Source organism: Rattus norvegicus, chromosome 1 (genome assembly GCF_021556685.1).
Source record: "Rattus norvegicus strain SHRSP/BbbUtx chromosome 1, alternate assembly SHRSP_T2T, whole genome shotgun sequence".
Taxonomy (NCBI): Eukaryota; Metazoa; Chordata; class Mammalia; order Rodentia; family Muridae; genus Rattus; species Rattus norvegicus.
This window is the reverse complement of record NC_141534.1, coordinates 164,898,101-164,923,076: the sequence shown is the minus strand read 5'-3', so window position 1 is coordinate 164,923,076 and position 24,976 is coordinate 164,898,101. Positions and strand designations below refer to the sequence as shown.

At 45.1% G+C, this 24,976-nt stretch overlaps 2 protein-coding genes across 7 annotated transcripts in view; one reads left to right on the top strand and one right to left on the bottom strand.

Annotated features, from left to right (window-relative positions):
• Myo7a (myosin VIIA) overlaps nucleotides 1–2,834 on the top strand; it is a 70,393-nt gene extending 67,559 nt beyond the window's left edge. For 2 of the 3 annotated variants that reach the window (NM_153473.2, NM_001414743.1), the window contains 3 exon segments: nucleotides 692–775; nucleotides 1,589–1,708; nucleotides 2,176–2,829. In NM_153473.2, coding sequence (NP_703203.1) covers nucleotides 692–775; nucleotides 1,589–1,708; nucleotides 2,176–2,265 — 294 coding nt within the window. In that variant the 3' untranslated portion in view covers nucleotides 2,266–2,829. 3 annotated transcript variants of the gene reach the window in all.
• A 1,476-nt stretch (nucleotides 2,835–4,310) lies between these two features.
• The window catches only part of Gdpd4 (glycerophosphodiester phosphodiesterase domain containing 4), a 109,153-nt gene continuing 88,487 nt past the window's right edge, over nucleotides 4,311–24,976 (bottom strand). For 2 of the 4 annotated variants that reach the window (XM_087589433.1, XM_087589435.1), the window contains exon 17: nucleotides 22,288–23,389. In XM_087589433.1, the coding sequence (XP_087445559.1) occupies nucleotides 23,037–23,389 (353 nt within the window). In that variant the 3' untranslated portion in view covers nucleotides 22,288–23,036. 4 annotated transcript variants of the gene reach the window in all.

Here is a 24,976-nt window from a genome sequence, read left to right as displayed (position 1 = left end):
CTGGAATGGAGGTGACAGCCACTGCCTTGAACACCTGCTGGTACAAGGAGGAGGGGAGCATCCCTAACCCTGGTCCACTAAGGATGACCAGAACTTGGGCTCCAAAGAGAGACAGCCATGTAAACAGACTGGAGTAATGGAGAGTGGTTTGTACTGTAATAGTGGGCCCCGTGAGGTAGCAGAGCCAGGAGGTTATCTAGGCTGACTTCCTGGAGCAGGTGATGCTGGGTTTTCCAGGAAGTCCTTTGTACCCTATATAGACAAAGCCTACAGGCCTGAGAGCTCAGGTCTGGGCAAGAAATGAAAAAGGTTAATGCAGCTGATTGTGGTGAGAGACAGGGTGTCAAGCCAGTGAGGGTCAGGGTCTTCTCCTCAGGGGACAGTGAGACTGGGAGGTTTGGGACTGGGGCAAGAGTATCACATGGCTGTTCTGACCATTGGGAAACTTTCAGATTGAGAGAAAGGATGTAGTAAAAACTCCCAGGGAAGCAAGAGGGAGAAGATGTAACCGATTCTTGGGACCCATGAGGCTGTGGGCAGAGGGGGAAGCAGGAGGCCTTGGCAGGGCTGGCTCCATGTAAGCAGCCAAGCCAGGTTGGTTTTGTCCAGGCTCAGCTGGCTTCGTGCCTCCCTGCAAACTCCCGTCTTGCTCTGCACTCCTGTCTGATGATGCCTCGACTTTCTTTGCTAGCAAACGACAGAACCAAACTTCCCAGAGATTCTCTTAATTGCCATCAACAAGTATGGGATCAGCCTCATCGATCCCAGAACCAAGGTGAGCAGAGCAGGAGTGAGCAGGTGAGGACCAACCAAGGTCCCAGACATAGCCCTGTTATCTACTGTCCCCACTTCAGAGCCCCTGGGTCCCCATCTTGAAAGGCTGCCTGTGCTTGCCACATTGACTCATTTGCCCTTTCAAAATCGCAACCTTCAACTGACCACCAAATTCTTGCTGCTAAGTTCCATAAAAGTCCTTTTAGCGCCCAGCATTTCAATGTCACTGGATACCACAGACCAACACCTCCTTCCAAAATGGTCTTTGACTATCTGGTCAGGACGGTAAGTGGTGGAGCACATGCAAGATACCTATGCTTACCGAAAGGCCAGTCCCACTATGAGGCCAGAAGCTGTGCTCCTGAATGATTGGTAGAAGTCACTAATGATTGTCTTCTTGCTGCATGAGATCATGGTCACATGGGCTCTCTGCCTTTCTTTGTCATTCTTAGACTTTTTTGGACTTCTACTCTACACAATCCAAGTATAATTGTGTCCTTCCAAGGCTCTTTTCTGTCCCATTTTTCTCTTTAAACTCACCCATTGAGACCCACAGTCGTTAGTGCTCTCAGGCACTCATTTCTATATTTGGTCCCAAGTATACGACAACCTCCAAGGCTTCCTTGGGCAAGGCAAGGCATGGAGGGGAAGGGACCTGCTCCCTGGCAACTCCACACAGAGCTGGCCTCTCCCTCGAGTTCCTTTCCTCGTGTGAGGGCCCAGACTTTCTTTGAGGGGTATCTGCGGACTGGAGCTGGGGTTACTGAAGCCATGGGGTCATGCTGTGTACCTGTGTGTCTACTTGCTCTCCTAGGACATCTTGACTACTCACCCCTTCACCAAGATCTCCAACTGGAGTAGTGGCAACACCTACTTCCACATCACCATTGGGAACTTGGTCCGTGGGAGCAAACTGCTCTGTGAGACATCACTGGTGAGAGCGCCTCCTAGTGCGTGGCATGGCTGCCTGCCTCTCCTGATGGAGTCTTAGAAGCCTAGTTTATTTAGGTCTGGGGAAAATGGCAGCTAGGGTGGAGGAAGAGAATCATCATTCAGCTGCTGTTTTCCTGTCTGGCCGTTGAGCCAGTGGAGGTGGGCCTTCAGCTCAAGTGTAACAGAAGAACTGTTAGCAATGAGACCATGAGCCCAGACTTCCAAGGCGCAGCTCACCTGGTAGGTTTTGCAGTCACTCCTGCAGCGAGGCATCCAGGCTTAGAGAGACCACAAGTCTGGAGCTCAAGATGGCAAGATGAGCCCAGCCACTCAAATGTGTAGATGGGGACAGCCTTGCTTTGCTTCTGTAACGTGCTCACTGCAGTATGTCCTGGGTGCCATGTCTGTGTGTGAGGGGTTTGCCCGTTCCACTCTGGGCTCTGCTCACTTTCCTACCCTTGGTTTCAGGGATACAAAATGGATGATCTTCTGACTTCCTACATCAGCCAGATGCTCACTGCCATGAGCAAACAGAGGAACTCCAGGAGCGGGAGGTGAACAGTAGAGGAGATACTGGCTCAGGCCTTGGCCATCCAGGCAGGGAGGCTGGACCGACCATATCCATTGGGCATCTGACCTGCCTGTCATGGAGTCCAGACTTTTCTGCATCCACTTATGGAATCTGGGCTTGCTGTCACCCTACTTCGTTGTGGCCTTCCTGGTGTAAGAGCCTGTGCTCCTTGCTCACCTCCCCTGATTCAGAACAGCTCCGTCAAGCAATGTCTTTTGAGTTTCTGTACATGGATGGAACAGGGGAGTGAAGGACAGTTTAGCTCTCTCCATACTTGGAACAACCAAGCTATTTGTGCACTGAACTGATACTCTGAAACCCTGACTGGGTTCAGGGTCCTCAGTACTGGTCTCTCCCTTATGCACTACCACTGAGGACTCCTTGGAGGACCCCTTCAATATCATCTGCTCCAGGGAGCCCCCTAGACTACCTCCTGAGTCTGGACAAAGTCTCCTGATTCTAACTGGGTCACTTCTGTATGGGACAGTTATGTGCTGGGTGTCTGCTAAAACTTCCCTGACCAACTGAGAGCATAAACCATGTGTCTTATCCTCTGGTCTCATGGTGGTCTTTGTGGGGGAGACAATGAGGGGTCAGGGTACTGAGCTTTAGGGAGGGACCTGTGAAGCTACTTCTTCTACCTGCCTGACCAGGCTACTTTACATGTGGGGTTTGGCTTACTTAAGCCAAGGTGTCCTTGAGTCTTAAAAGACTATTTGAGACAGAGAGGGCTTGGGGGAAATTATTACCACTGGCCAGAGAGGAAGACCCAAGCATGTGCATATCTCTCTCTCTCTCTCTCTCTCTCTCTCTCTCTCTCTCTCTCTCTCTCTCTGTGTGTGTGTGTGTGTGTGTGTGTGTGTGTGTGTGTGTGTGTGTGTAGGGGGTAGAGCAATAGAGGATGGATCACTTTCTGGCTCTTAACTAGAGCCAGTGGAGGCAGAATGGACCTCACATCTTGCCAGAAGCTTCTCCTTGACTTTTCAAGATATATCTAAGAGTAGTAATACTTCCTTGGTGAAATACTAACATCCAGTGATGGTGCTTTGTGACCAGAATGAGACGGTGACGTCTGGGAATGACTGGGTAGATCTGGGGCAGGGATTTCAGACAGGACAGTGGCTGGAGTGAGTAGCTATTGGTGTGACAGTTGAGAATCCCTTTGAGCTGGTGATGTTTCCGTCAGTATCTCCCTGAGACTTCACATTAAGCACTCAGGCCTCCCACATGTGTATGCCTAACCACACCGGGGGTGCTGTTCCTGACCACTGCACTGCATGGGTAGGAGAGGGCAGCTGGTGTACACAGCAGAGCACCCAAACCAGGCCGCCGCATTCTATGGAATGGATGCCTCAGCTGTTGAGAAGGAGGGAAATGCCCTGTCCTATAACATTTACATAGCTTCACAGTTGACCAGAATAACTGGCCCATGCTGTAGTTTGCTCCATGTCTTCATGCTGAGGGGAAGGGTGAGGCCGGGGGTGGTGTGTGTGTGTGTGTGTGTGTGTGTGTGTGTGTGTGTGTGTGTGTGTGTGAATGGATTGTCAGGAGCCATTTTTGCCTGCTAGGCAGGCTGGCAGGATGTTTTGCGGGCAGACAGATTTCCTGGCCTGCTGACACACGGACGATAAGAGGAGATACTCCGAGGGTCAAGGTGAGGGGCTGGACGTTCTGTTAACCTTGGTGGAAGGAACAGGGAAGCCTCTGTGGGAACAAATAACCTATGTATGGCAGCCACTGTTTCTGCTGGCTTGTGGCTTTGCTTCCCGTGGCACTGTGGGACATAAAATTGCTAGTGAGAAATAAACTCAGAGCTGTAGTATTCACTGGAATATTCTGGAATCTATCTCTGTGTCTTCTGCGCTTCCTATTATTAGTCCTCACTCCCCACTCGGAGGTCTGTTTGACTCACGCTGGTGGCTCCCGGTGCAATGGATGAGAGAAACATCATATAACTCAACTCTCTCCTGCTAACTCTGGGATCCAAAACGAGGGGTGGGGGGTGGGGGAACGACAAATGATTGCTCTGAGCTCGATTTTCCTGGTAAGACCAAAGGCTATTTATTGAGTGAAATGGGATCATGGATTGTGAATCTTGGGCACTGGGGAGCAAGCAACCACCTGCACACAGATCAGAAAATGAGGGTGGGATGAGAGCTTTGTCCTGGCTCAAGCCTAGGCCACCTCTCTATCCCTGACTTAGGAAAATGTCACTACTGTGCCATCCCACAGTCTTCATCAGCCTAGGTGACCACAGAGGGGCAAACCGCACACTGGCTTCCTGAGAGGCTGCCTTTATTATAAGCTGACGTGACTAGACACTCCTCCAGCAGGAAGAACAACAGAAGCATACAATGAGACAGCCCTGCAAACCCAGAGAGCAGCCAGTTCCAGGTCCACGACTGTGCACCACCATTTCCCCTGGCCTGTCTTCTCAAGTGCATCCCATAGAGGAGCTGGGCCACAGTGCTGCTCCTGAAAGCCTTGAAGGCCTCTACGGGAGCCTTGACCACACCCCACCATCACCATACTTAGGTTCAGAGAGGAGGAGAAGAGGGCAAATGAGGTTAAATTTTCTCTAGTGGGAGAAGGAAGGCATAATTGAGGAGGAACATGCTGTGTAAACAGATTTCTGGGAAGGGATTTAGTTATACAGGGGTCATGGTGGTGTTCAGTGAGGTGTGTACCTAGTGATCCCTTAAATGGGAACTTGGAGGTTTGATGTTCTCTATAGGCACACTGGTGGTTCAATAAAACCCCTTAGGAGACACAGTACTGTTGAGGGGAGCATTAGCGATCTCACACCCCCCCTTAGGACACTTTGGTGGTTCGAGGTTCCTTTTGGAAGCTCTGACAGAGCATTGTCATCTTTGGGGGAGCCTCGAGGTATAGTATTCTCTTAGGGGTTACTGGTGGTGGCACTAATATCTCCCTTGGGGAGATACAGGTTGGCTATTCTTCTTGGCAAGTCCTAATGAAACAATGCTCTCACTGGAAGAAATCTGGTGGTTTGAGAGAGAGCCTCCTCTTTCAGGACTGCTGTGAAACGGAGAGAGTTTGAATATCTCGAAAGGCTGGAATCTGGCCAGAGTTTTCCTATGATTTTTGTGTCGTAGGCTTTTTTCCCTGAAATTCTGTGGGAAGAGAAAAGATAAACACAGATTTCTCAACTGCCCCTCTCCAGACTTTTGTTTATTATACAGCGGGCTCATAGTCAGCCATTGTGTGCTAGAACTGATTCCGGCAATTCTAATCATTCAATCCCTGCACAAGTTTGAACAAACCTTACAGATAACCCTCCAGTTCATTCAGACACACAAAAGTGGTTGTGTGATCAAGTGTGCTCTGTAAGCAGTGACTGACATTGGCTTCAAGTGATCAGCTGTGATGTCATGCTCCTAAATTCCCAGCACTTAGGAGGCTACAGCAGAATTACAAGCTGGGGGCCAGCCTAGGCTTCCGGATGAGCTTCTACTTCAACTTACCCCTCAAAAAACACGTTGGGGCTGGAGAGATGGCTCAGTGGCTAAGAGCACTGGCTGCAGGTCCTGAGTTCAATTCCCAGTGACCACATGGTGGCTCACAACAATCTGTACTGAGATCTGATGCCCTCTTCTGGTGTGTCTGGAGACAGCTCCAGTGTACTCACAAAAATAAATCAATCTTTTTAAAGAGTGAACACTTTCCCCCACCTCTCATGGAGGAACTTTGACTTGCTTGCTATCATGTTCCCAATACCCAGAAAAAAGAGTCACATACTAGAGGGCTAATACATCCTCCAACATTGTTGGTGGAAAACTGGTAGGTGGGGGAGCTAGGGAATTCAGATCCACCTTCATGTAGAAAATCAACTTTAAAAGTGGGTAAAGGGGGCTGGAGAGATGGCTCAGCAGTTAAGAGCACTGACTGCTCTTCCTAAGGTCCTGAGTCCAATTCCCAGCGACCACATGGTGGCTCACAACCATCTGTAAAGAGATCCGATGCCCTCTTCTGGTGTGTCTGAAGACAGCTATAGTGTACTTATATATAATAAATGAATAAATCTTTTTTAAAAAGTGGGTAAAGTATAAAGAAAAAATCTTATTACAGTTATTTGAGAGTTAGCAATATAGTGAGGAATTGTGGGACCCAAGTAAAGAAATGTAATAACTCAAAGAGGGAAGGTTATCCAACTGTTTGTTTCCAGCAAAACATTCATTTTAGATAATAAAAACATAAATATAGGTAAATACTTTTAAAATGTAGGTCATACCAACCCTAAAGAAAAGTCATGGTTTCTATTAATATTATACCAAATTGATGTGAGAATAATACTATTACCCAGAATAATAAAGGTTTTACTATTGACTTAATTTAGCGTCATAGTATACTCTATCCAATTACAGGATGCATTATTTTCATATATACATGGGAAAATCTATAGAGATAGGCTATGTTATAGGCATTAAAACAGTCACAGTAAATACAACGGACTAATGACTATTCCAACTACATTCTCTGGAAATAGGAATTTAAAGTGGAAAATAATAGCAGTATTTCTGGAGAAGTTGGAGTTGTGGGTCTAGCTCAGGAATAGAATGTAGACTTAGCAAATAAAAAACAAACAAAATAACCCAAAAAAACAAAAAACTGGGCTCCAATCCCAGGCTCCACTAAGAATTCCCCCAAAGACATCTGGAAAATTCCCTAATATTTGTAACAAACAAGTTCAGTTTTTCCATTATTAAAATAGTATATGTAGGGTGTACAGTGTCATTTCAAAACACGTATGTAGCATGTAATGAGAAGATGATAGTAACTACCATAACTAGTACCTCAGGTGTAATTCTATTTTTTACATATATTTTATTTATTATTTGACAACTTAATTCATGTATATAAAGTATCTTAATTGTATTCAACCCAAATTCCATCTATGGCTCCTGCCAGACTCTCTCCAATACCTGTTTCCTCTCTTAATGTCCTCTTCTATTTAAAAAAAACCAAACAAAACCCATTGAATGCAGTTGGTCTTGTCTGCGTGTGCAAGGGTGTGAGGCCATTCTACAGAGCATGGGTGCCCTTTCTGAGATCACCCCTGCGTCCCCAGCAGCCTTCAATTGTCTCTACCGCCTCAGCTCTGAGGAGAGCCAGCTAAGTCCCTCCTCTGTGCATGCTGGAATGTTACTGACTGCCCGGATCTTGTGTAGGTCTTGTACAAGGTAATAGCTACTGGGGCCCAGGAGACAGCTTCTCACAGGGCCCCTCCCCATCCCCTGGATCTTACATTCCTCCCACCCTTCTTCACTGATGTTTCTGAGTCTCGAGGGGTGGAAATAAATGTCTCATTCAGCGGTAATCATCAACAGTCAATTATTCTCAGCACTTTGACCAGTTTTGTGTCTCCACATTAACTGGTCCCCTTTGCAAAATGGAACTCCTGTGGCCCAGGCAAAGGGACCACTAGTCTAGGGATATAAATGGGATATTTAGGGAAATAATAGTAGTATGTTCTTCCTTTGAGCCCAAAGGCTTTTGATCAAGTTCATCGTTCCAATGTTTGCTTCCTTCTGTGAAGGAGGCCTCCAGTGCAGTCACAGGGCAGTTGGTTACACCAAGTTGAAATTATGGTACTCAGGAATATTGGTGTGCAGCATTTTTGTTGTTGTCGTAGCCCTGTCTGGCTTTGGATGCAGAGCAATGCTGTCCTCATAGAATGAGTTTGGAACGGCTCCCCTCCCTTTCAATTTACTGGAATAGTCTTTGAAGAAGTTTTATTAGTTCTTTGGAAGTTTGGTGAAATTCAGAAGTAAAGACATTTGGACATTGGCTTTTCTTTGTTTGGACGTGGAATGGCTAATCTCTACTCTCAGCTTTGGCTTTGGAAGATCACCTCTGGGTGTGTTTGTCAAGGGTTTTCTAAATTAGGTTAATGGAGACAGGAAGACCTACCCTAAGTGTGTGTGGTACCATGCTGTGGGCTGGAGGCCAGATGGCCAAACCAGGAGACAGCTAGCTGAACACTAGTGTGCCTCCTATCTGCTTCCTAACTGGGAATGCAGTCTGACCAGCTGCTCCAACTCCAGCCACCACACCTTCCCTGCCAACATGGACTGAATCCCTTGAACCGAGAGCCGAAATAAAGCCTTCCTCCATTAAAGGTTTTTGTTTCGTCAGGTATTTGAGTCACAGCAACCAGAGAGTTAATTCAATCCCATTTCTCACTGTTGTTTTAGGTTTTCTATGTCCTTATGGTTCAATTTTAGCGTTTCCTATGTCTAGAAGTCTGTTTCTTCTAGGCTTCCAGTTTCTTACATATAATTGTTCATTACTGTTCCAGTGATCCCTCTCATTCTGTGGTGCCACGTTATGATGTTTAACAATGTCCATTGCTAAATTTAAAATTGGGGTCTTTTATCTTTTCAAGAAGCCAATTTGAGCTTACTGACTGTTTATATATTTTAGTCTCAATTTTGTTCTCATCTTTGTAATTTCTTGTCTTCTACTGACTTTAGGTTTGCTTTGTTATAGTTTTTCTGATGTCTTGAGCTTCAGCTGATAGCTTTTTATTTGTACTTTCTCTCTCTTTTTAAATGTCTATTGCTTTCTTCACATTTCCCTCAGGACTGCTTCTGCTACATTCATGGGTTTGTTTTCATTTTTGTCTCGATTTTCACAGCTTTCTCTTTCAGTTTCTTCAGGAAATCATTGATTCAGTAGCATGTTGTTTTGTTCCCATGATTTGTATTTGTACCTAAAAATCCTCTTGTTAATTACAGGTCTCATTGAGGTCAAGGAAAGTATATGCTATGACTTCAATTTTTAAGTTTTCTTGAGACTTGTTTGGGCCTAACTTCTGTGAGCTATCCTGGAAAAGTTCTGTGTGGATAAGGAGGAGGCGTATTCAGTAACTCTTAGATATGATGTTTTGCAACTTGGAGTGCTGTTATCCTGAAGTCTGTCCTCTTATACAAACGTCTGTTATTTGCATGTGTTACCCAGCGCTGGTACACATATATATTATGATTACATTTCCTTTTGTTGGATCAATCCATTTCTTTCTAAATAGTGACTTTCTTTTCAGTTTGTTTTTAGTCTATTTTATGTAAAGTAATTGTTCACGCTTGGGTTTCCGTTTTCCTTTGTCTTTTCCCATCCCTTTACTCTCAGCCTATGAATCTCTTTACCAATAGAGACATTTCTCACAGGCAGAGTATCATTACGTCTAGCTTTTTTTTCTTTTTTTTTCTTTTTTCTTTTTTTCGGAGCTGGGGACCGAACCCAGGGCCTTGCGTTTGCTAGGCAAGCGCTCTACCACTGAGCTAAATCCCCAACCCCTACGTCTAGCTTTTAAAATCTATGTTGCCAGGAGCTAGAGAGATTCCTCCATGGTTAAGAGCACCGGCAGGTCTCCCAGAGACCCTTGTTTGAATCCCAGCACCTACACAGTGTAGTTCACACCATTTCGTCCACAACCATCTGTAAGTCCACTTCCAGGAGATCTGATGCCCTCTTCTGGATTCTACAGGCAACTGGCATGCATGTGGTACACCTACATTCACTCGAGCAAAACATCCAAACACAAAACACAGTAAGACAGTTTTTTAAAAAATTGGTTTAGCCAGCCTTTATCCTTTGAATGGAGACTTGAATCCTTTTGCGTTCAAGGTCATCACTGAAAATTAAAGACACCTTTCTGTCGTTTCTGGTTGTTGTGTTTATCATTAGACGATTGACTGCTGGGACTGAAAGCCTGAGTACCACTGCCGGGCTGAGACTTGTACTTATTGTGATGGTTATTATCCTTCTGCTGCTGTATTTCTGTTGACATTCCTTGTAAGGTTGGTCTAGCCTTATGAACACCTTCAGGTTTTAGTTGTCTTGAATTCTGTTTTCCCCTTCTCTTCTGACGCACAGCTCTTTTCCTTTGAGTCTTTGAACATATCCCATCGTGGTGACTGAGAGAAATTGTGCACAATAGTGAGGCATGGCCTTGTTGGAGGAAGTGTGTCTCAGTTCACTTCCTGCTGTCTGCTAATCAGGCTGTAGGGCTCTCAGCTCCTTCTCCAGGCCCATGACGGTCAGTACAATGTCATGTCTTCTGCCATGACAATAAGGACTGAGCCTCTGAAACTGTGAGTCGATCCCAAGCCAATGTATGAGAGCTGCTGTGGTCATGGTGTATCTTCACAGCAACAGAAGACACCCATTTCCTCCCAACCACTAACGTTTCTGTTGAGAAGTCTGTTGTTAACCTTCTAACACACTAACACTGCTTTTAGAGGTGGGTTTTTTTTTTTTTTGTCTGTCTTGTTCCTTTGGCAGTTTGACTATAATACAAATCAGAGAGGTTGGTTTTGGTCAAATTTATTAAGGTGTCTTTTGAATTTCTTGGGCCTTGTGGACAGTTTCCCCATAATTCCAGCAATCATTTTACTGAAGAGATTTTTCATTTATATCTTTAAAAATGTTTTAAGTTTGATTTTTAGCATATGACTGCCTGAATGTATGTGTGTATGCTATATGCATGTCTGGTGATGGCTGAGGCCAGAAGAAGACACTGGATCCCCTGAACTGGAGTAACAGATGGTCATGAGCTGCGTAGGTCCTTTGCAAGAGTAGCAAGCACTCTTAACTGTCGGGTCATCTCTCTAGTCCAAAGAAAAAGACTTTTCTATTCCTTCCCTTGTCTCCTTTTCTGAAACACCTATAACACATGTTTGCCTATAAAATGCTGTCTTGGAAATCCATGAAGTGTTCTCCATTTTAAAACTATTTCAGAACTTTAATCTCAGAAATCCTTTCTTCTATCTGATCAATTATATTGAAGTTCTTTACCATGTCTTAAATTTTATTTCTTGAGTTCTTTAGATCCAATATTTCTTACTGGTTCCTTTTCATGTGATCTATCTCCCTAATGACCCTTTCATTTATGTTATGAACTGTCTTCTTGCAGTTTCTTATCTCACCTACTATCTAAATTTCTTTCAGTTCACTTTCTGAATACTTTTAGATAATCTCTTTACTTTCTTTTCCACTGGGGTCTGTTGCTAGACCCCTGCTCCTCTTGAGGAATTACAGTGCTTGTTTTTATTATTCTTTTACATTCCTATAAGAAAAAATATGATGGGTCAATAGTTGCCTTTTTCAACACTAGATGGTGGCTTTTCTTTTTTGAGACAGCTGTTCTTTTCATTACATAGCCCTGGCAGACATAGAACTTGCTGTTTAGACCAGACTATTCCAGAATTTGCTGTAATCATCTGGCTCCGCCTCCTGAATAGGGGGTTTATAGCTGTGTGCTACCAAATCTGGCCTATAACTGTGGCATCTGCAGAAATGGACTTTGTTGATTAGTCTATTGTGGATACTTTGGCTCAGTGCCCATGCCCCTTCCTTGGTTGTAATTCACATTAGCAAACACAGGGGGACATCTCAGCCTGGGATGAAGATGTTAGATCGTAGCACTAGCTTAGACGTAGCTCCCTTAGGCAGGTATCAGTATCTAAGGCTCCACAAGCCAACCTTAAGGCTCTTCTGCACATGCTAGCCTGCCCAGGCAATGATAGGCTAAGTTGAGAACAGGATGTTCAGCTGCTCCTCAAAGGGGAAGGAGTGTTGCACGTGCCATTCAGGAAGGTCTGGTTGGTGATCTTTTGGGGACTCTGGAGGACAGAGTCTGTCAGGCCTGGGTTATCTCATTGCCTTCAGGGCAGTGAGAGGTGCCCTGTGGCTGTTTGCTGGGGACTTCTCAGAGCTGTCCAAATGCCTCCTGGGGCTGCAGAGCTGAGGCTGCAGAGCTGCAGCTTAATTGTTAGGATCTGGAGGGGCAAGGTCTCAGGGTGGTCTTGGGCAACAGGAACTCGAGTAGGTAGGAAGCCTAGTGTATTCTGTGCTCTTCCTCTGGGACATGGAGTGTGATAACCTTAAAGTTCCCCAAAGTAGGCACAACACCTGAAAAGGCTGAGGAAAGGATTCTGTAGAACTGAATGATTTAGCTGTCTGAATCGTGAATAATAACTTGTATAGGCCACCTTATTACATCAGGCAACTCTGACAGGCTCAGTTTAACCCCCAGGACACATACAATGGAAGAAGAGAACCAGCCTCCATGGGTTGTCTCCTGGCTGCCACATGTATGCTGTGGGGCATGCACACTCATTCCCAACACACACACACACACACACACACACACACACACACACACACACACACCACAGTAAGTAAGTTCAAATGTAATGTATTCTTAATGTTTTATTAAAGTCAAGGAAATTAGAAAAGATGTTGAGATGAATGAGAATGAATCGACAACAGTTGCTATCTCTTCCCAAGGCTATAAAAGAGTATCACGGGTCAGGGAGTTTATAAAAAGGAGAAGCTTACCTTTCTTATTTTTAGCAGTTAAATTGACAGAATCAGGTGCCACCTCTGGCTTCCGGTGAGAGATATCTATATTTTCTGTTATGTCCGTTAGGTGATCTGTATATTCACGGGGGCAGAAAGACAAAAGAGTATGAGGACATTGCATTCAGCTTCTTTTATAAGAGCATCAAACCTTCCCCTGAAGGCAGAGGGTTCACGCTCAATCTCTCTCCCCAAATGCTCACTTCTAAATACAACCACATTGGGGATTAGGTTCCCACGTGGGGATTTTAGAGGGATGCTCAAACTACAGTAACAACATTATGTGACCATGGGGCTCGTAGAAGCAGTATTTAAGAAGGCCGTAGGAAAAGAGGAGCCAAAGAAACCTAATTCAGGAGAAAGGGAATATCGACGACAAGACAAGAACCAAAACCCAAAGCAGAGTCTTTGAAGGACGGGCAAGCTGATGGCACCCTAGTTAGGCTGATACGAATAAAGCGAAGGGCACAGTAGAGCAATGTTTCAGAGGGAAATCAGGGTAGATAGGGCAGATGCTAAAAGAGAATAAGACCTGAGCACAGTGGCAATGACTCTAACCCCAGCACTCAGGAGGCAGATGCAGGAGGACTGTGAATTTGAGCCCATCTTGGGCTACACAGCAAGGCCCTGTGTCAAAAATTAAATGAAATTAAATGATAGAAGAACTCAATATGTAAACATGAAAAGGGGGACTAAAACATACCATGCTAATAGGTCTGAGTTTTTGGAGTAGATTTTAAAAACTTCCTTGAAAGACAAGCTACTGAAGAAATAAGCCCATTGCTTTATTATGAAAAAAAATCCAAACAAACAACAGGTACAGATAGCTTCACAGATGAACAGAGTACATTCCAAGCAATTGATACCGCAAAGTTATTAAAACAAAGAAATTACGATAAAAATACAAAACAATATTGCTCATGAAAACAGACACAAAACCCTAGAGAAGCACATGTACATCAAGTGCAGCATGCTCCAAGGAACCAGGTCATGTCAACACTGGTAATGAATGCATTCAAAGAAACCCACACAGTCAGTCAGTAGCTGAAGAAGTAGTGCTGGAAAGTCCAAAGCACATCCTAAATGCTTTTCAACACACTAGTCCCAGAAAGGAACCCAACAAGGGGTATTTATGGGAAAACTCCAGGTAATATCATGCCAAATGCTCTTCTATTGGCATGGACATGCTGTCATCACTCACAAATTACTTGTAATCCTAGCCAATGTGATAAGGCAAGGAAAAGAAATCAAAGGCATCCAGATAGGAAGAAGTGAAATTTTACAGAAGGAATGACCACATATGTAGGAAACTATCTGGAGGGTCCTCAGAAATTGAAAATAGATCTACCTGAAGAAGACCCAGCTACACCACTCTTGGGCATATACCCAAAAGATGCCCCACCATGCTACAGGAGCACATGCTCCACTGTGTTCATAGCGGCCTTATGTGTGACAGTCAGAAGCTGGAAACAACCCAGACGTCCCACAATGGAAGAATGGATGACGAAATGTGGTTCATTTACACGAAGGAATACTATTCAGCTATTAAGAACAAGGACATCATAAGTTTTTCAGGCAAGTGGATGGAACTAGAAAATATCATCCTGAGTGAGGCAACTCAGACCCTAAAGGACATGCATGGTATGTGCTCACTAATAAGTGGGTATTAGTCAAAAAAAGTATGGAATCACAGAACTTAAGAAGGTTAATAGCAGAAGGGGGCAGAGGGATGGAGGGATATGGATGGGAGATGGGAAGGGGGGGAGGAGAGGAGAACATGAGCAGATATTGGGCAGGGGGAGAGAGGAGAGAAGTCCTGAGGGCCAGCAGAATGAATGGGAATATGCAACCCTGAGGTATGAGAGGTGGGAAGACCCTCTAGAAAGTACCAGAGACCTGAGAGACGAAAGACACTCAGGACTCAAAGGGAGGGACCTTAAATGAAATGCTCAACAGTGGGGAGAGGGAAATTGTAGTGTTCATCTCCAGTAGAAAGGCAGAGAGATGGGGTTGCCATCCCACAGTCAAGAACTCTGACCTAGAATTGTTCCTGTCAAAAAGAACTGCAGGGATAGAAATGGAGAAGAAACTGAGGGAAAGGATGTCCTGTGACTGGCCAAACTTGGGATCCATTCCAAGAGGAGGCTCCAAGGCCTGACACTATTACTGATGCTATTGTGTGCTTACAGACAGGAGCCTAGCATGGCTGCCCTCCGAGAGGCCCAACAAGCAGCTGACTGAGACAGAAGCAGATACATCCAACCATTGAACTGAAGTCAGGGACCCCTGTGGTTGAATTAGGGACAGGCTAGAAGAAGCTGAGGAGGGTGACCCCATAGGAAGACCAGCAGTCTCAACTAACCTGGACCCCTGAGATCTCTCAGACACTGAGCCACCAACCAGGTAGCTGGCCCAGGACCTCTCCGACACATTTACAGCAGAAGACTGCCTGGTCTGGGCTCAGTGGGAGAAGATGCACCTAATCCTTGAGAGACTTGAGGCCCCGGGGAGTGGAGAGGCCTGACAATCTTCTAGGAGACGGGGGGGGGGGGGGAGGAGGAATGGGATGAGGAACTGTGGGAGGGTAGATGGGGAGGGGGCAATGACTGGATTGTAAAACATTAAAAGTTATAAAAAGTGTAGAATATGAAAAAATTAAAAAATAAACTCACTAGAACTAATGTATGAACTTCTTAAGATTTCAGAATATGAGGGCAATATATGAAAATAACTGCATTGTAAATACTCAATAATAAATTGGAAATTACAGTCTTAAAATACCGTCTTTAGTGGCATAAACTGTAGTATTTAGAGATAAATCTGAGAGTTATGAAGGATTTCACAAAGTGTAAGTAAATGGAGAGAGTCGTGTTCAGCCTTCAGCATCTTCTCGCTCCACAACTGCGGTTTCAGCTGTACAGAGCGCACTGGATGGGCGTGCTAGACAATTGGTTAAAAACACGGCGCCTGTACGGAACTCGCAGATCGCTTTGCCTCTGTCCGTAAGCCACGCCACATGACGACTGTTTATCCCTCTGCGTTCCCCCCACTATGGTTGGGGTTACGAGTAGTGCAGGGATTATTTAAAAAACATGAAAGGATGTGAATTTGCAAACACTAAGATATTCTACACCAGACAGGAGCACCCATGGATTCTGGTATTTTTCAGTCCTCACAAATGACACAGTATGCTTGAACTACACGTTTGCACCATGAGAATAAACATTATTAAAACACCAGGTTTCTCTAAGTTATACATATTTTGACACAATTACAGATACAAACTACAGGATGCCTTTAAAATATTTTATCGTTATTGTGTGTATCATCATCATCATCATCATCATCATCATCATCATCATCATCATCATCATCATCATCAAAGGTGATGAGCCAACAAGAAGGCCAAGGGTGTAAAACTGCTGGCCACCAGCCCTGGCAACTTAAGTTCAATCCCCAAGACTCACATGGTGGAAATAAAAACCTGAGTCCTGCAAGTTCTCTCTCTGACCACTATGATGTGCATAAGTCTGGCAATGATATACATTGCATACATTGATGGCAATTTTGTTTATAGCCCCAAATTGGAAATAACTCAAACATCTGTTAATGTGTGACCAGATATCCAAAGTTTGGTTTCCGTTGCTATACTAAAACACCAATTACTGATATTGCATTAAAACAGAAAAAGAGGGTTCAACCATCTGCTCCCAGACTCCTCTTCTTAGAGGATTCCCTGTGTCCTAACTCTGCCATACTGAGAACCAATATGGCGACTTCCGGGGAACAAACCACATCCAAACCACAGCACAGGACAAGAAAGGAGACACAGACACAGACAGCATGGAAAATCTGGAATTACTACACGGAATGAAAGAGCTAGATTCTATCTCGTTGGTTCTATTTACACATACTCCTGGAAATGCAAGCTATGCGGTGGAAGCAGGTCAATGTTGGGCATGGCTGTGGTGGGAAGGCAAGACGAAATTACAGAGAAATATAAAGAAACTGTTCTTCACTGTGGGGCTACGGGGTCTCAGCGTGCCTCGGGCTGGCGGTGAGCTCACTGTGCAGCAGAGACCTTAGACACTGGGTCCTGGAGCCTCTGTGTTCCATGGTTTGGAATTACACATACGGCCACTTCACCAGATTTGTTTCTTGAAATAGGGTCTTGCTATGTAGTCCTGCTTAGCCTCAAACTTGTAGCACTTCTCCTGCCTCAGCTTTTTTCTGTCTGACACCTGTAATTCCAGCATTGGAAAGCTGAGGCAGGAGAATTTCTGATTTTCCTGCTTGTGGTGGAGGTTTTACAAGTACATACCTAGCTCAAAACTCGTTACAGAGTCTCAAATAGTCACAGCTTACTACATGCCAATTAGTCAGCAGGAAAGTGTTCTTTCTAAACACTATCACTGGAGTTTGTTTAAAATATTTACTAAAGCTGGATATTGTGGTCTATCCTTATAATCAGAGCACTTGGGAAGCTGAGGCAGGATAGTTGTGAGTTTGACCACCATAGCAAGTTCAAGACCAGCCAGTGGGACATATTAAGGCCATTTCAAAAATCCCTTTTAGTTCAATCTATATGCAGGACATTGCTCTGGGCGCTGAAACACACCAGGAAACAACTCTTCTACTGTGGAGCTTACATCCCTTAGGAGGAGAAAACGACTAGCAACGGTGGGCTGGTGAGAGTCCCTGCAGGTAAAGGAGCTTGCTACCAAGCCTGCTGCATTCAGTTGGCTACCCAAACCCCTTATGTCTTAGTTGGGTTTCTGTTGCTGTGACAAAATACCACGACCAAGTCAACTTATAAAAGGAAGCATTCGATCGAACTTTCAGTTTCAGGTGTTACAGTACATGATGGTGAAGCAAAAGCATGGCGGAGAAACAGCTGAGAACCACATCTCAAACTGCAAGTAGGAGGCAGGGAGGCGCACTGGGACTGGCTCAAGCGTTTCTGAAACACCAATTCCACTCTTACCTCCCGCAACAAGGTGACATCACCTAATCCCTCCCAAACAGGTCCACCAACTGGAGAGCAAGTATTCAAGCATGTGAGCAAATTCGCGCACACACATACACTCTCTCTCTCTCTCTCTCTCTCTCTCTCTCTCTCTCTCTCTCACACACACACACACACACACACACACACACACACACACACACAATGATGAAAATTAAAATAAAAAAAAGACCAGTAACGAAGTATGAGGGTCAGATAAATACTGCTGAAAAGTGATTGATCAGAACGAGAATAAACCTAAGTGTGTGATTAAATGAGGCCAATAACATAGACCTTTGGCTCAAGTGTTATCTGAGCCAAAATAACACCTTAAAGGAGCTGATGGCGGGAACCCTTTTGGACACCCAAAGCAGATGAATCCAGCCTGTGGACAGCAAGTGTAGATGCACTGGGGAAGGAGCATTGTGGATGCTGGTGGGGAAGCGAGGTGAGTGTGCCTGAAAGTTGTGAGGAAAGAGGAATGATACCAGCTGGATTTTAATGGCATCAAGTCACCGTGGCCGCTATGCTGAAAGTAACATTTATTTGAGGACGGGAGAGAGGGCTGGACAGGCGTGGGAGTGGAAAGTAAGGTGTGAGAGGACTGCAAAGACTTAAATGATAGTAATGGTACCTGGCCCCTAGGTGGTGAGACGAGAATATAGAGAGAGGGATATTCAGCGGGGTACAGGTATAATTAGAGGGACAAGCACCAGAGTTCACCAATGGACTGACGTGGAGTATACAAGAGAGAGGAATTAGGAATTTGGTGGAGCTCAAGTTAAAAAAAGTAGAATTTCCATGATCAGGAAAGGTGTAAACAAAGAAGGTTCTGGAACGGAAGAGCAGGCGCTATCTGAGTTTTCCACCAGACATCTCAATGGAAATAACTGAGGATCGGAATCTAGAGATTAGGTGTTAAAAAGCGACGCTGAGACCAAGGAAATAAAACCTGGAAATATCAGCCCTGAACTACTTGTGAAACATTTGTGCGTATCCACACGTGAGGGACCAGAGGGCCACTGCGGTGTTATTCCTTGGAAACTGCCTTCTTCTTCAGTGTCAGAAGTTGAACTAGGACCTCACATGGTAGGCGAGAGCTGGTCATCTTCTACCTCAGTTTTTGAGGTAGAGTCTCTCGTGAGGACCCGGTGTCCGCTGTAGGCCCCAGGGATTCTTCTGTTGCTTTGTCCCTAGTGCTAGGGACCCAGCATTGTACTTAGGCTCGTTCAGTAAGCACTTCACCAATGGGACCATCTCCCCAGCCCTCCAGGTCATTTTCAAGTACATTATTAGACTCTTTTTCTTTTTAGGCAGGCAGAAATATCAACTTATTTAGTAGTTGAAATCTCTCTCATAGTCATCCAGCGCTGAGTAGTGAAGCCCATCCTAATAAACTCACCAAATAAAGGGTAGGTGACCTAAGCTTGCCATTAGGTCCAAGTCCAGTTTGGAGGCAACAGTAGCTCTTTTAAAAATATATTAAGCACTAGGGGCCTGGAGAGATGGCTCTTAGTTCAGAGCCCTGGCTGTTCTTCCTGAGGTTCCATTCCCAGCATGCACATCATGGCTCACAAGCATCTGTAACTTCAGTTCTAGGGGATCTGATGCCTTTTTCTAGCTTCTGTGGGCAACTTCTAATACAATGTGGATGACCTTGTAGGCACTATGCTGAGTGAAACGAGCCAGTCTCAGAAGGAAAATATTATGGTGTTTAATACATTCAAAACACTTAAAAGTAAACATTCATTGGAGACAGAAGTGATGGTAACTACCAGAGGCTGAGAAAAGGTGGGGACATGAAAAGTGTACAAATTCAAGGTGTCCAACTTCATTTGTTGTGCATTACACAATGTGACACAATCACCACCGTTAAGACAATTAGCATATAGTAGCGGGGAATTGTTGCACAAACCTCTATTCTGAGCACTTGGGAGATGGAGGCTGAGGAATCCGAAGTTTAAGGGTAACCTCAGCTACATAGCAAATTTGAGGTGAGCCTGGGCTATATGAGACCCAATTTTAACAAGACAAACGTGTAAATCATGAGAACCCCTAAGACATACTCTCTCCAAATTGTAAACCCACAACATTGCTAGCTAGACTTACACTGCTGTCCATTCTGATTTCGCTGGAACTTTGTCTCTCTGGCACCTGCTTCCCACCCTCCAGACACCTAGTGGTCACCCACTGCTGACTTTTAGATCTTCCAGGCGAGATCGGGCCACGTCTTTGTAGGTCTGGGTTATCTCACTTAGTGTGCCGTCCTCAAGCTTACCCAGGCTGTCTCTGATGGCCGGCCTATGTTTCCTCAGCACCGAGTGATCCTCCACTGTGTGAGCATCGTCTTTATGAATGCATTTAGGTTACTCCATGTCTTTGTTAGTGAGTAGTGCTGCACTGGACAGGAGACTATAGACAGCCCCTCTCTGTGCCGATTCACTTTCTTTGAACATCCAGTCAGTGGCAGGATTGCTGACACTCTGCTTTCCTGAGGAGCTTCCAAACTTCTTTCTGTCCCGGCTGTATTATTTATATTTTTACCAACAGTGCGCAGGGTTTTCCTTTTCCCACCTCTCTGTCTTATCTTTCTTCTTTCTGTACTAGTCATTATCTCAGTCTGATTTCCTGCCGCTGTGATATTGTTGGTGTTGTTTTGTGTTGTTTTTGCCCGACAATCCCAGGCTACAATCCATCATTTTGAGAAGGCAGTAGGAGCTTGAAGTAGCTAGCCACATTACCTCACAGTCAAGGGCTAACCCTGAGTTAGTACACACACACTAGCGTTCAGTTTGTTTTCTCCTCTTAAAGTGTCAGGATCCGTCTGTCCATGGAATGATGCTGCTTACACTGGATGGGTCTTTCCTTCTCAACTGTGATCAAAGCAATCCCATGGGCCAACCTAATTTAGACAATCCCTCGTTGATCCTCCTCATCTAAGTGATTCTCAATGTGTCAGGTTGACATTGAAAACCGTCACAGCCATCCTAACATATGTGTGGTGGGGTCACATTGAGGGCTTCATTTGCATTTCTCTAGTGATCAGGGTGCTGACCAGCTTTACTTACAGTCTCCTTTTGAGAAATGTCTGTCTGGGTACTTCATCCATTTAAATCAGCTCTTTCTTGCTACTGACTTGAGTTTCTTAAAAACCATGGCCGTGAACCTTTTACTAAAGTGTAACGAGCGACTGTTCCTCCTGGTGCACAGGTTGTCTACACCCTGACGATCATTTCCTGTGCTGTGCAAAAGCTCCAGTGTGACACAGAACCACTTCTCCAGTCTTGGTTTATTACTCTAGCTCTTGGTGTCATAGCTAAGAAGCCATGGGCTCAGGAGGAGACCTCCCTCACAGGCGCTTCTACTTGTTCTGCGGTCTGAGTCTGTTCACTTGTTTACAGCCCACTCAGTATTGTGCAAGTGAAAAAGTTTCGGATATGAACTGGGATAATTTACAACTATGTGAATGCACTTAATGTCCCAGCCCTATACCTAAAGCCGGTTAAAATAATGAACTTCGTCACGAGTATTTTATTATAACTTCTATTTATTTATTTGAGGCAGGAACTCAGTAAGTACTCCAGGATGTCTTCCAACTCACAATCCCCCTGTCTCTGGTTCTGGAGTGCTGGGTGTCAGTTAGGCATCACCTGTCTGGTCATTTATCACGAGCAGTAAGTAAATGTAAGGGTTGGAGAAATGGTTCAGTTGGTAAAGCACTTGCTTCGGCAGGCATGCAGACCTGAGTTCTGTGTCAGAGTGTGCTAGAAACCAAACTGAACCAACCCTGGTGTGCCGACCTGATAATGACCCTGTGGCTCAGAGGACTGGAGTTCAAATCCCAGTATGCACATCAGACAGCCTCTTAAGTCCAGCTCCAAGGGATCTGAGGCTCCTGGCTGCCACCAGCACTCACGTGTACACACCCTTTACACACACACACACACACACACACACGCACACACACACGCACACATGCACATACACATGCAAGCACAAATAAAAATAATATAATTTTTTAAAAAAGGAAAGAAGCAAGGAATAAAATCCAGGTGTGGTGGGCGGTGCCTCATGTTTCTCTAGACTTGGGGAGAGACGCTTGTGTATGCTGCCCAGTTAGCCCAGTCCAATTAGTGAGCTCCTGGCCACTGAGACACAAGGAAGACAACATCTGAGGAATGATGGCCCATGTTATCTATACACGCATGGCAAATATAATATTTAGGACTGTTGTTATAGCCAGGAATGTCAATGCAGCCCTATAACCCCAGATCCCCAGGAAGTTGAGGCAGGAGGATTACAAGTGTGGCCAATCTTGGCAACTTAGCAAAACCCTGAATTAAGATTAAAATAAACAAACAAAGAACCTGTCTTTCACAACAGGGTGTTATTATTTTGCCCCCCCCACCTCCTTCTTGTGCACTGAGAGGGACATAGGGACTCGCACACATGGTAAGTGTCCTACCATTGTGTTACAGCCCTAGGTCCCAGATTTCTTCCACATATTCCAAAAATTCCAAGATAACTTTCTTTCCTGGATCCCAAGAACTATTTCTGTCTGAGTAAGTTTATTCAGTTGATCACATTCTACCTTTAACCTTGGAGAATTGAATAACTGAACTTACAAATATTTACAAAGAGTTTATTTTGACTCTTGTTATTGACTCTTCTCTGAGGGAAGTGTCAACATGTGTTTTTAGCGACAGACTCTAGGGCTTATACATGGGTCTGATTAATGGTGTTTCTTTTATTTTTATGTTTTTAATCACTGTTCTTTCTGGGTCCCGGACCTGCTTCTCTCTATGCTGGCGGGGATCCAGTTCTAACTTTCATTCAAGGCTGCTTCTGCCCACCAGGAATCTGGCGAACCTCAGGCATTGGGGAGCAACCACTGCACACAGATCAGAAAACGAGGGTGGAAGGAGAGCTCAAGCCTAGGCCACCTCTCCGTCCCCGACTTAGGAAAATGTCACTGCTGTGCCATCCCACAGTCTTCCTCAGCCTAGGTGACCACAGAGGGGCAAACAACACACACTGGCTTCCTGAGAGGCTGCCTTTTATAAGCTGACATGACTAGACACTCCTCCAGCAGGAAGAACAACAGAAGCATACGATGAGACAGCCCTGCAAACCCAGAGAGCAGCCAGCTCCAGGTCCACAACTGTGCACCACCATTTCCCTGGCCTGTCTTCTCAAGTGCATCCCTAGAGGAGCTGGGCCACAGTGCTGCTCCTCAGAGCCTCAGTGGTCTTGGTGTGAGCCTTCTTGACCACACCCTACCATTGCCATTCTTAGAGAAGAGAAAATGAAGAGAACATGGCTAGTTCTTCTTTAAAGGCATCTTATAGGACATAATGGAAGTGATGGAATCTAATGTCCCATACTTTTTTTAGAAGAGTCCTCTATGACGGGTCCTGGTGATTCATCCTCCTTCAAGGTGGGCTGTGGGGTTTGTAAGGAAGCTTGGCTGGTGGTGGATTCTTGGGTATGTTGAAAGCCCTGAGTTAGTGGTTTAACCTTGTTCTTGAATGGTACTGGTTTCTTCTTGGGGGCTTTGACAAATTGAGAAGTGTGTGTGCGGTTCTTTCCTCTCCTGGTTGAGCTTTCATAGTGGACTTCTGGAGTCCATGGACTTCTCCCTATTTGGGCAGGAGGCTTGCTAGGTAAGTGTGGAGTTCTTTGAATCTCAGAGTTTTCTGTGGGGAGGTTTAGTCTCTCAAAATCTGTAGGACAGAAAAGACACAAATACGGATTCCTCAAATGTCACTTCTCCCCAACCCCTGCCAGCCATGTGTGACATCCAAGCCATCTCTCAGCATTATCTTCTCAACCTTTCCAGTTCTTTCCTCTAAGCCCTCTTCTCTCTCTAAACTGTACAAATGTTATTATGATCCTGGAGCCCAGCATGGAGGTGAAGCTTACAGATCTACTGATAGTCTCTAGCTTACCATGGAAGGTCTCAGAAGTAAAGAACCAGCCTTCGCTCAGAGTTCATGCCTCATAAGCTTTGCTTATAAATCAGCTTAAATAAAAAATGAATAACTCTCAACTAGAGTCACAAATTTGTTTGTTTGTTTGTTTGTTTGTTTGCTTGAGACAATGTCCCACTGTGTAGCCCAGGTGGGCTTGGAGCCCATTATGCAGCCCAGGCTGGCCTTGAACTTGTGGTGGTCTGTATACCTCATCTCTCACATATAGGGATTACAGGACTGACCCACCATGCTGGCTGTAAAGGAAGCTTTTTAAGCACAGAGCTTTGACTTGTTATTGCCTGAATAGCGCTTCAAAATGTGCCACAAAGTAAGTACCAGGGAAGTGAGTTTTGTTTTACTGAGAGGAGAACATAGGCAGTAAAGACTTAAAATAATGGAGTGAGGAAATTGAGACCACGTCTGTCAAAGAGAAATAATGAGTCTAGTTGATCTGTAAAAACACGAAAACATGTTCAAATTATCAAGAAGTTTACCACTGTGGTCAGGGGCATCAGCACCCGGAAGTTGAGTCGGCAGAGCAGGGAGCTCAGGGCTAGGGTGGGATTTCTGCCTGCACATAGTCAATCTGGAAAGAAGAGCAGCGCATGTGGGCTTTGCCTCTGAGCTTCTGAGATCTCAGAATGCGTTCTCAGTTCTGAGATCTCAGTTCATGCGTTTCATGAAATGCTGATATCATTACATTTTTAAAGTGAAGTTCATCGGTAGTTTATAAGTGAAGGCATAAAACTGACCGTTTCCCCTGTCACCTGCGTCTCCAAAACTCTAAACAACACTGTCTGTGGCTGACTCTTGCCACAGCCTCTCAGCTACCTCTAAATCAAACAAGGAACTCTAGCGTTCCCAGAGTACTGCTATCCCCCAGCTGCTAAAAATGAAGGCAAAGACAGAGCTTCCAGGATCCCCTCTCACAATCTATCCCTACCACGCTCTCCCTCAACTCCTCACAAAGAACTCCACTGCCCCTTTGTAGAGACTGTGTCCCTCCAAACTTCTTTTATTGAATACTCGTCAGTCACACTTGTCATCTGTCCTCCCCTGTAATCGTCCACACCTAACTCTGCCCCCAGGTTCCCCAGATCCTATTTACTCCTGGCAAAAAGCTCTCAAATACCTCCTAGCCTATTCCTCTCCCACTCAGGAAGGCCCTTTAGCTACTTCTGTGTAGTAGAATTTTTCCCTAATAAGTAAAGATTACAAGGAACCAATCACTGGTCTAGGAGGCGGGACTTCCGGGTCAGGGAGAGGAAGAGGGCAAACAGGAGTAAGAAACATGGTTTGGGACTGTGGGAGCAAGGCAGACACAATGTAGGCTGTTAG